Source organism: Corvus kubaryi, unplaced genomic scaffold, assembly GCF_017639235.1.
Source record: "Corvus kubaryi isolate FWS band 111438036 unplaced genomic scaffold, C.kubaryi_AGA036_p1.0 37398, whole genome shotgun sequence".
Taxonomy (NCBI): domain Eukaryota; kingdom Metazoa; phylum Chordata; class Aves; order Passeriformes; family Corvidae; genus Corvus; species Corvus kubaryi.
Genome location: NW_024581137.1, coordinates 4508061 through 4520191, shown reverse-complemented (window position 1 = coordinate 4520191; position 12131 = coordinate 4508061). Strand labels below are relative to the sequence as shown.

The following is a 12131-nucleotide window of genomic DNA, read 5'->3' as shown; positions in this document are numbered from 1 at the left end:
ATTTCAATAATACTGCTAGAGATAGCTTGTTGGGATTTGGTTAGAGGATCAGGGACATGGATCATTGATAGAATTATGGGATCAATAAAAGAACTATACAAGCAATAGGCCTGCAAGCAAAAGGCCTATGTGTGAGAAAAACTCTCCATGAGAAAAGCCCTGTGTGAAAAAAACAGGGCTGGGAACAAAAAGGGAGTTTTGAAGATTTACAGCTGTGTAGATAAGACCCGGAGAAGGGGAGGTAAACTCTGAATTCTTTTAATCATAACATAACTGTAGAAGCTTGCCAATGTAAGTCCAATTATGTAGAAGCAGAAATTCACTTTGATAAGTTTTAAGCCACTTAAGAGTTAACAAGCTGGTATACTATATAAGTGCCTCTGGATTGCTAATAAACGGAGCTTGCTTTTATCAACCACATTGGTTTTGGACTGCAATTTCTCCCCCTGCCGGAGTTGTCAGACTTTTTTTCATTTCCATTTTCAACAATAGCTAATTTGGAATACTGTTAGACTGGCTGATGTTATTAATTACCTATATAAAACAGATCTGTAGGATTGGCTTTCAATATGAAGTAAGGTAATAAAAGTAACTGTATCTGCAAGGATGTGGTTTAACATAGCTGGGTATGAATTCAACCTGATGCCTTTTTTTTTTCTCTTCTGTACTTATCAAATATTTGAAGCTGATAGTGAGGTTTTTTCTGTGCTACCTCACATGCCTTTTTATAAAAGCTTTTTTTAATTCTCTAGCTTTTATTGGCTTTGTACTCTAAGACACAAGAACAAATGATTGTGTGATTGTGAGCTGTGGTATACATTTAGTGACTCATGACTGCAGGCTGTGAGAGTGTCACACTTTCACTGTGGGGCATTTGTGAGCCGATTCATGTAAATTAGTATTCTCCTCCTTAGTGAAATAAAATGGGCTATACAAATCCAATAAATAGAAAAGAAGTTGTTGATCCTAATCAGAATAGACAGCAAGATCAATTTCTGCAGCATGCTCTTAGAAATGCATGGTGTAAAATCAATCTGATGGGTACTCTATTTCCATTCTTTTCTACTAGCCTCTTCCAGGACTTTTACACTCATCATTTATTTGTATATCTTCCTGGGTCAAGACTGCTGAAATTGGTAATGCTATAAGTGGCAGACTTGCACGCCTTATAGGAGAAAATGTCAACATCTGACCTAATCTGTTGATGTTATTTCCTTTTACAAAAGAGCATCCTTCAGCAGCAGCAGTTTCAATTTAAATTAAAGTTCCCTGGTGAGTTCTATAAATCCATATAATATTTTCTGACTTTAAGGATTCCAGGAGGACTTCTTTATCACATCAATCAATAGCAGCAAATAGGAGTAGTGGTGAATATTAATGTTGCTAAAAAACAATGCCTGAAGAGTGCTTTTGAACAGTTGCTAAGTTCAGGTAGTGGAGCCTCATCCACGGGGTAAAGATGAAGCTGAGGAAACAGAGCATCAGACTGTTCACTGGACATTAGAGAGATCTCTGCTAACTGTGGTTTGACATTGGTACCTCGAAAAGAGTTTTCCTTCAGTGTTTTTTCTTTATCCTGGAGCTATCTGCTGTAAGGTAAAAATGCTGTCTTGAAGTTAATTAGATTAAAACAATGAGTTTTGTCATTTACCTTCAACAGTACAAACCTTAAAGTGTATACCCAATATCCTACTGTAAGCATTATATAGCAATACAAATGTTAGGGTGAGGCATAAATCACAAGTGTCTTGGTTTAAGACAGTTTAAGAGAAGAACACTCTAGCATGAATTGCCTCCCTTTTTATAGGTTCAACCAATCCCTTTCCACCACTAAGGAACGAATACGAGTAGATGTAAGTGAAAAAATAACAGTTTACTAACAAATGAAACAGCAACAAGCAAAAGTTAACAGTAAATAAACTGCTAGATACAGAAAAGGCTAAATCTTACGAACTCATTAGAACAAAAAGAGACCCAAAATGCCGGCAAACACCCTTTCCCGAGGTAGGGCCCAACAGGGGTGACTGCGTGGGAAAGACAAAGGGACAAGATGGTGCCATATCCCTTCCGGGAAGGCAAGAGCTCATGGAGCAATTCCGGCGGCAGACGAAGACCCGACGGTCCATGTGGAGTCAGTGCCCTCCTCACAGCAGGAGACAGCAGGGCAGGCAGGGCCAGGCAAAGCAGCCGGCCGGGGGCCACTCATGGCTGACAACGGCCGGGGCCAGAGCCGCGGCTGCTCCGCTGCTGTCGGCACGGTACCTCGGCTGCGGACAGGCACCTGCAGAATTCGTCCCAGGGCAGCTCAAAGTCTCTAACTGCAGTCTCTCCAAGACAAGGAAGAAAAAAACCCCAAAAATACGAAAGAGAACCCAAAAAGGGAGAAGCCTCTGCTTAAGCAAAGACCAAGCAGGAAAAAGGGGTGAGCTGCCTGCTAGAGCAGACTGTAATAGTGCCCACGATAGCATCCCGCCCCAGTTTTTCTTGGCTGCAGGGTCTTAAAGAGACAGTAACAATTTAGGAAACCAATATATAGGGAATACAATAACCTTTTGAGTTACCCACAACAAGAAGTAGCAGTTTCAGCTGGATGAAGGATTAAACATTGATCTAGTAGTAGGCAGGTACTTTTCTATCCACCTTTCAAGAGTTGGAATAAATCATGCATTAACTTCTCATCACAGACTGATCAGAAATTATTCAGTCACAGCCAGACTGAATTAGTTTTTATGTATCTTTTTATACTGACATAACAATAGATCTTTGTGGTTATATTTTTTCTGATATTTATCCAGATGTAGAATATATTTACTTCTGGTGACATGGCCTGATGTGTAAGTTTCTCTGTTAGAAAGGAATGTATAATTAAGATTACAAGATTTTTGGAGCCAGGCAAGGTCTAGAGGTAGGTGACTAGCTAGAGAAAGCTTGAAGCCTCTTCCCAAGAACAGATTCCATTAGCAGGGTCCTGTGGACCCCTGCATAATTTGCAAGCTCCTCCTCCTCAGCAGAAACGAGTGGTAAATTTCTTCCACAACAGAGCTGGAAGACAAGGGAAGGAAAACAGTTACTCCACTCATAACACCTGAGGACTCTGCTAAATGTTGTCTGGTGAGGTTTCATAAATGTCTCTCTCCTGCCTGTTAATCAGCTTCTCTGAACAAGCTTGTCCCCAGCACTGCTCTTCTCCATAAATCAGGAGGAACACCAGTGAACTCAAGACCATAGGTCAGCATCACACAGGGAAGCCACAGAGCAGAGGCTGGTCCATGTTCTCTCCAGCAAGTATCTGTAACTCATATCCTGAAAGGTCCCTCCCTTCTGTTGTTTCTAGGCGGTACCCATTGGTGAGACTGTGGCATCAGAAGACAGTGCGGCTGTGGCAGCAGGAGCTGCCACCACTGAGCAGGATGATGTTGCTGAAGGTGACAAACCTCAGGGAGAAGAAAAAGAGGCAGATGTGTCTCAGGTAACTCATGTCAGTGCATGGGAGAGTGTGTTAGGGGAAGCAGGACAGATTCAGCAGCCCGAGAGAGGCAAGACTACTGCAGCTCTGTGCCCCTAGGTTCAACCAGTACAGGTTCAACCAATAGCAAGGTTGATGTTCTCTTGGGACAGCCCTAGGAAGGTCTCACACAGGGTGTCCTTTCTTTTAAGTCCTTACTTTGGGTTGTGCCTGCCTTTGTGTCTCTGTACTCCCCCAGGCTTGTGGAGATGGGACTTGATGGCCCTATGATGGCTCCTGTGATGGCTCCTATGATGGCCCTGTGAGCAGCATGGACAGCATATTGTTTGGGTTGTCCCCCACTGTTGTCTCTCTGTGCCCCTCTGTGGAGATGACATTTATCACATAACATACCAGGGCTTTCTGGAGAAATAGGCAGAGAAACAATTGGATTTTTCTTGTATCTTGGCACCATGTCCTATCAACAGCATTACTTTGTTTCCTGTAAGTCATGGTGGTCAAGGCATGTATCCATATCTGGCCTGCTGCCTTTTCCTCTGCAACCTCTGAGAGCTGGTAAACACCTACTAGAGCAGACCCTGTAGCTGGGCAGCCAGTTACCACCTGTTGTCACTGCATATTCTATTTCATCTGTGCTCCAGGATAAGATGGCCTGGAAGAGGATCAATGAACATGTTTTTTTTCAGGTTGGGTGCTCCAACCAGTTTTGTTAAATGTTTTTTTTACTGGGCTTCGTTACTGGTCAGATGCTACTTAGATTTTTTTGCTCTCTCTGCTCCCAGTTACATTGCTGTAAATCAGAAGAAATCCCTTCAGTCAAAGAAATAGGTCATATTTCCTTCTTTCGTCACTTTCTATTGCTGTTATCCTGCTGACTTGAATTTCCAAATAAAAACAGTACAGTGACTACTGGAACTAGTGGCTTCACTCAAACCGGCTGAAACTAAAGAGCAGAGGAAAAAGGTTAATTTCCAGGAACGCTGAGAATGAAGCCCAAGCTACCTACAGAGAATTTTCATTATTTAGTGTAATAATGTGTAAAGTAGGTTTAGGACGAGTAAGGGGAGTACTGATAACAGGGAAGGGATTATTCCTTGACATTCTTGCACAAATACTGTTTTCTGTCTTAAGAATTCATGGTAGAGAAAAAAGAAATTCTAATCACCATATATGCCATATGCAATAAACAAACAGTAGTGTTTTCCTGCTTGAAATAAAGTACTAAATAGTTTTGCATTTCTTTTCGGGGGGTGGGGGGATTGTTGGTTTGTTTTTTGGGTTTTTTTCCCCCAGGAAAAGGTCAGCAGCATCCCTTCAGTAGTAATAGAGCCAGCATCAAACAACGAGGGGGAGGGAGAAGAACATGAAGTCATCATGAATGAACCCAAAGATGGCACAACAGAGATGGACGCTCAGATCACTGACACTTCTCTCAGTGAAACTTCCCAAGCTGGAAATGATCAGAAACCTGCTGAAGAAATCCAGGCTGTACTTTCTCAGGATCAGCCTGTACTAGCAGAGGATGCAGCTTCAGCAGTGCCACCTGGTTTTCTCTATAAGGTCTGCTTCTCCATTCTTCTTTTAGATATCCCTGGCTTCTGTGGGTGTGTCTTGTCTGCACAAGTAGTGTCATGATTTCTTGAGGCCAAAGGATTCTTAGTTTATCAGCCACATGCACACACGAATACATGCAACTACAACTGTAATGTTATATTGTTGCTTCATAAATGAAGTCTGAGAAGATACATTTTCTGCATGCTTCTTGCTGTGCATATCCTTATGTAGCCATAAGATTCACTGAAGTACAAGAACCCTTGAATCTCACAAAATGACTGCTGAAAATTAATATATTGAATAAGACTGCACTGCCACATAGTTAATCAGGAATATTGTTGATATATGCTAAAGATATACCTGATATGCTAACAATATATTCGATCTCTAAGGTCCCTTGCAAACCCAAACCATTCTGTGATTCTATGATCATTAAAAAAATGGCATTTTTCTGGCCTGAAAATCTATAGTGGAAGTACTGATTCTATTGAAACCCATGGCTACAATTCATGGTAATGAAGCCAAAATGTCATCCAGTAACTTTAGTAATAATATAAACTATTAGGGTAATCAAACAGAAAAGTTTAATGAGGCATAAGAGAAATTCTTTCCTTGGCTGGCAAAACCCCAAGGGTTTCCTGGTTTACAAGGTTCTTTGAAAATACTTTTCACTTAGAATCACTTAGCAGTAGAAAAGCTCCTTGAGGATGGATGAACTTTACATGCTTCGTATTATAATTTGCAAAGTTCAGACTAATTAGTCCCATAGTACTCTCTAAGTATGCCATTCTTTTTGGTCTATTCTCATTGCTCAGTATTTTCTGCAAACTCCGTGGATAACAGTAAAGGTATCATGCAACTCAGACATGCTGACATAGTTCATCTTTTGTTTTTCATCACACTCTCTTGGGTCAGACATAGAGAAGGAGAAGCAGAATATATGCTTGCCATCTGGTTCTCAATGCCTCTTTTTTTCATAATTGCAGTGTTATTGTGGCACTGTCTGTGCTTTGAGAAAATTAGACTAGCTATCTTTTAAGGCGATTAAACCATTTTCTTAAAATGGTCTGTTCACAATGACATGCTGATCTTGCCAATGTTTTAATAATAACTCATTTGAAAGGCAGATGATGTTGGCATACCCATCTGCTGGTAAGTGGGAGCTCCTTCCAGGGCAACCACTAAGTAGGGTTCCCATTACTCACCTCTTTGATCACCTGTTGCAATGGGTGCTATATGACTGACTCAAATTTTTATGGATGTTCACAGGAAGAGTAGTACAGCAGTGGGCACAACAAGAGAATGAGAGAACCTGAAGTTCCTGAATTCCTTTCTCAATTTTATTTGTAAAATCCTGCTACCCCTCTCTCAGATCTCATAATGATAATGGGGAATGAAAGGAAGTTCCTTACATGGGAGGAATAATGGTTGGCCATCCTTGTCCAAGAGGCAGGACTTGTGGGATGTTGCAGTATCATCTGTCCTTGAGATCTTGTAATCTTGGGAAAGGATCTTAAGTTTCCTTTGATAGTCCCAGGAAAGGAAACTATCCTTAAGTTGTCCCTGCTTCTAAGGAAATGTATAAAAACCTGACATGAATCAATGCCTTTTTTATCAATTTATGCCAGATCTAAGGAGGTGATTCTGTTCTTGTGAGATCCCACCTGGAGTGCTGCATACAGTTCGGGTGTCCCCAGCATAAGAAGGACATGGAATTGTTGGAGCAAATCCAGAGGAGGGCCACAAGGTTGATAAGAGGACTGGAGCTGTTCCCATACTAAGACAGGCTGAGAAAGCTGAGGCTGTTCCGCCTGGAGAAGAGAAGGTTGCATAGAGACCTCATGACAAAATTCCAGTATCTGAAGGGGACCTACAGGGAAGCCCGAGAGGGACTCTTCATCAGGAACTGTAGTGACAGGACAAGGAGCAATGGGTACAAATTGAAAGAGGAGAAATTTGAGTTAGGTATTAGGAAGAAATTTTTACTGTGAGTGTGGTGAGACACTGGAACAGGTTGCCCAGGGAGGTTGTGGATGCCCCAGCCCTGGCAGTGTTCAAAGCCAGGTTGGATAAGGCCTTGAACAGCCTGGTGTAGGGGAAAGTGTCCCTGCCCATGGCAGGGGAGGTTGGGAATAGATGATCTTTAGGGTCCATTACAACCTGTTAGCATTCCATGATTCTACAATAATTTGAATGTACCTATCTATAAAGGTGAACTTTTTTTCAGTCAAGATTTAACAGATAATTTTGTTGATAAAATGTCTTCATTTAGAACACATCTATATGTGTGGTGTTATTTTCTTTAGGTTGAAGTTCTACATGATTTTGAGGCAGCTAACAGCGATGAGCTTAATTTAAAACGAGGGGATATTGTACTAGTGATTCCTTCTGAGACCACAGCTGATCAGGTAAAAACATGTGGTTCTTGCTTTTGTTGACATTTTTCTTTGTCTCAACTTTTTTTCTCACAGATTATAGTTAATGGGAATATGTATTGATAATGACGTTACTGTAAGAAAACACAAAAGATTTTAATTATGCCTTTGTACTTAGCTTCATTTGAGACTAAATGACACCATTGACTACACCTAAAGTCACAGATAGATGTTATTAGCAGGATCTAATGACCTCAGCATATTTTTAGGGGGTTTTTTGTGCTACATTGTAGTGGATTTTATACTGACCCACAGGTACACAAAGACTTCATGCAGCGGATGACATACAAACTCTGTGTTACACTGTTCTGTATCATCTTGTCTTAATATTACAGTAGAATTGATTACGTGCTCCCTTAATGTTCAGAGTTTTTATGTGTGGATTTGTTGAAATAATGCAAATTCACCTACAGAGAGCACTGAGAATGCAAACAAATTGTGGTGTTCTATAGCCTAAAGGTATAGAAATGCTGCTTTGTGTTAGGTGCTTCTGGTAAAGATAACTTTGCCCCTCGGAAGCCTGAACCTGAATTAAACAACAGTTTAATTTCATTTGAGGCATCTAATTTTGTACTAACATTGCATTTCAGGTGATTTTTTAAACAATTATATTTCGTATGTTAAACTGAATTGCAGTGAAGTGTGTTGATTTTTGTCGCTGCTTTAAAAGAGAAGACTGTACTGTAGCCTATTAGCACCAGCCACCCCGTGGGCATCTGTTGGTGCCTGTAGTGTTGGTAAGAAGTCTCCCAATTCATTTGGAGGTTGAGAGGTGGGGGACTGGATCCTGCCTGATCAGGTAGCTGAGAGCACTACTCTGAATGAAGAATATCTCTTAAAACAGGCCTAAATACTAATGCTCTAAGCACATATGAGTCCTGAGAACTGTTCAAAATTGTTTTGCTGATTGATGCTGTTCAAGGGTAGATAATTATCAGTTCTCTCAGCTGAGCTTTCTTCTAATTCAAAATATGAATACTTGGCTTTCCTGAGTGGGTTTTTTTTTACTTAATTCAGAACAAAATATTTATACTACAGCAGGTACATAGCTCTTTTTATAAGGATGAAGTCTATTACCCCTACTCAAATTATGCCGTCTTACCTCATGGGCAGTTCAAGTGGTTTTATTGTCAATGTTTGCAGAATAGCACACTGCTCTAAGGATAGCAAAATATGCTCTCTGACTTTAGTCTGGTTTTGCTATGATATTAGGTGTTAAATACATGATAATTGGTGAGTCCATGAAGTATAATTCTTCTTCTGGTGTGCGTTGAAATTCCCATTAGCATTAATTGAAGTAAATTGTGTGCAGGGATGGAGAAAATAAACCTTTATGTATTCATGTTTCTGAAGCCATTCTGTTCATATCTTTATTGCACATTATGTATTTCCCCCTCATGTTTAATGTCACCATAAAACTCAATACTTTAGTCTTTTGCCAGGTACTTAGTTGATTTATATAGCGACTTATCTTTGTTATACTTTATTCTCCTTCAGAAGAGACCTGTCTAAAGCTGTAATTCTAATACACCTGGTAACATCAACCTCCATTTGAAGCAAACCAGTCCCACCCAGTGGCTTTTTCCATTAGTCTTGTGTTGAAGTTATTATCCAGTAAAACTGTGTATTCCTTTCTACAGTCTATGCTGCCTGTGCTAGAGAGCTGCAGTTCCTCTATCTCTCAGATATTCCACATGCTTCAAAACATGTCCTCACTTAAACGTACCCAGCCACTATCATAGATAAGCTGGATCTGCTTTAACAATGGTTATTTGGGGGCAGACAGCCCCCACCAGCACATGCAGCCACCCCGTAATCATGACTCGATGGTGTATGTGATGATCTGTTGAAGCTATTCTATCTCCATGTGTACTGTCTGTGCAATAATAATATAGCAGCATTAGTAGTTCTGTTTGTCATGGCTTTGCTCCAGTTCCTTTTCTTTAAAGGAAAAAGATAGGGAGTTTCTTAGTTAGTGAGATGAGAGTAGATTGGTCATTTTTAAAAATACCAAAATGATTTTATTACAGGTAGAATTTATCACACTTAAGAGAACCCAGTACCTCCCAATAGGAAATTTCTCTTTTGGTTGCTTGGACTGCTGGTGATTTGTTAATATTTTGCTTGTCAAGTTCTGGTTTAGGTTTCCAGGAGTTTTTTGAAAAATAATTGCATGTTTTCTATAGATAGTAACTCCTGAAATTGCAAGAACTGTTCTTTCTTCTGACTGTTGATACATGAATGAGAGAAAAAATATCATAGGGGAAAAAATTAAGATTCAGAACTGTTCTTCCCTCATCTATAGTATTAAGTTCAGCCAGGAGGTAGATGGGCCAAAGGCTGTATTGTGTGCTTGCAGTCACTTGGTCTCACATAATCGTGGTCTGGCAGTACAGAGAAAATGGTCTGTGCAAAATTAGAGGCTGCTCTTTAACCAAATCACCAAATCTTTTGGCCATGTTACTCTGAAACATCTTCAGGTCTGAAGATCATAGTGAGGAAGAGGGGGACACCTGAAATTTAAGAGACTCTGTCTTTTTCTTTGCAGGAGGCTGGCTGGTTGACTGGCATTAAGGAATCTGAGTGGCTTCAGTACAGAGATGCAAATAGTTATAAAGGACTTTTCCCAGAGAACTTCACACGCCATCTGGAGTAGTTCTCCCAGGCAGACAAATGTAGTATGAAGCTCAGTCAGTAGGTTTTTAACCTCTTTGAAACACAGGAGCCCATCTTTTTGTAGTTTAATGGTTTACAGAGTGGTGCCAGACAAAGCTAGTTGAAACATATCAAATGAGCATGAATGCAAACAGTAAAAATGTAATTTCTGGAGCAGTACATGGGGAAAAAAATCAGATAAAAATGAAATGTCCTTATTTGTTCACGAGTATGTGACAACAGGTTTGTTTGTGCTTTGTCAGAGCTATGGTGATCCTGTATTTGATCCTTTCCCATGAAATCTGAAATTAGCTTCCTCAATACCAAAACCTTAACTTCTCTGCACTAAGTGTATTGTATTCCTTTGCACTGCAGAAGATTTAATTAATAATCCTGTAGTTATGAGGTCAAACTATTATAAGTTTCATGTGTTTAAAAGATAGTTAACTTCTGCAACGTTTTCCAATGTTATTTTTGGACACGTATAATATATATACACAAGAACTTATATGTGTATATATAAGTGCATATGGCTATATATGCATTTTCACAACTTCATTGTAGTTCTTTGGCTGTGTAGTATCATCCAGTACATGCATTGCTCTTTCACTGTCTGGCATTACAGGAAACAGTTTTGTTCAAAGCAAAACTAGCTGCTCCATTGCCAAAACATGATACAGTATCTGTGTTTGTAATGTGAAATTTTCATTCTTAGATTATGAATAACATCATGTTCAAAGCCGCTAACCTTTGAGAAGGCATGGCTCGGTCTCCTCTTCCAGCTGCAGTAGTTACAATGAGATAACCTGGAGGCAGAGTTGTTATGATGCTAATCTTCACTTTTTTATTTAATTGGCTGAATACATTTTCAAAAAGAAACAGAACTGATCTCTGAGAATAAATAAACACAATATATTTTCACTATATGTATTTATGCAGCATACCTTCACAGAACCTTTTAAAGTAAGATATAGAATGTATCCTGTATCAAAAAGTCATCTGTAACTTATGTTTTCCAGTGCTGTGTCATTAAAAATAAACCTTTGGTCCAAAGAAGTTTCTTCTGTGGTGCTTTTGAAGTTTTGTAAGAAGTCCATTTAATTTATACATTGTATTATATAATCTAATCTTAATTTAATACCTCTTTTTCCAAAGGAGTAAAGCATAACCAGGTGCAACATCTAAATTCTTGCTTTCAACCCTAGTTGTGGCCAGAATTCCAAAAGGTCTGAACCCCAGCTCATCATGTCTCTCTGCTGCTCTTCCTGTTCCCGACTGACCTCCAGCTAATATCTGTCCACTGAGGAAGGGAGCTTGTTTGTCTTTAAGCACCACTCAGCTGAAGATCTCTACCTCTTAGTAATATTTCACTTGTACACTTATTTCGTGTAGAAAATAAGTTCTCCACAGATCTGCTCCATTGTGTTTGCTGAGGCATGGGAGCTGCAAATATTTAGGAACATCTATCTTTTCCTAGGAATTCAGTTATTTTTCATTATATGTTGGTCACCTTCTATGCAAACAATATCTGTTTCCCCTCTATTTTTATTTTGCTAAATTTCAGTTGAAGAAATAGGGGATTTATGCCTCTTGAAGAAGAGGAGAGTTGATTTTTCTGTTTTTCAGGCTCTCTCTCAGTAGGTTTCAAAGGCAAGTCCAATGATAGCTATGTTTTGTGAAGAAGCTCAACTGTGATAACTGGGAATTTGGATTTGAAATATCCAGTGAGTCTAAGCAGGTTACAGGAAAGCTCTCTGGTTTTCTGTTCATTCCTTCAACAGGTTTGATCTAAGGGCCAAGAATGTCTCCAAGGTCAAAACTTGCGTTTGGTTTTCTTGTTACAATAAATTCCAGACTCCAGTACACCATTTTGAGGTGATCATAATAACCTATTACACTTGGTTTACAGTGATACTCGTGATAACCTTCAGGCCAGTTTCTTGCTTAACTGAATCTCAACACTTGCATTTCACTAATACCTGCTCTACATATCACTGGAAAAGCCCAGCACTGGACAATGG

At 39.7% G+C, this 12131-nt stretch overlaps 1 protein-coding gene across 6 annotated transcripts in view; it reads left to right on the top strand.

Moving 5' to 3' along the window:
- AMPH (amphiphysin) overlaps positions 1-11166 on the top strand; it is a 142760-nt gene extending 131594 nt beyond the window's left edge. For all 6 annotated transcript variants that reach the window (XM_042043152.1, XM_042043154.1, XM_042043153.1 and 3 more), the window contains 4 exons: positions 3335-3469; positions 4760-5026; positions 7327-7428; positions 10004-11166. In XM_042043152.1, the coding sequence (XP_041899086.1) occupies positions 3335-3469; positions 4760-5026; positions 7327-7428; positions 10004-10111 (612 nt within the window). In that variant the 3' untranslated portion in view covers positions 10112-11166. The remainder of the gene's footprint in view (positions 1-3334; positions 3470-4759; positions 5027-7326; positions 7429-10003) is intronic.
- The last annotated feature ends 965 nt before the right edge of the window (positions 11167-12131 follow it).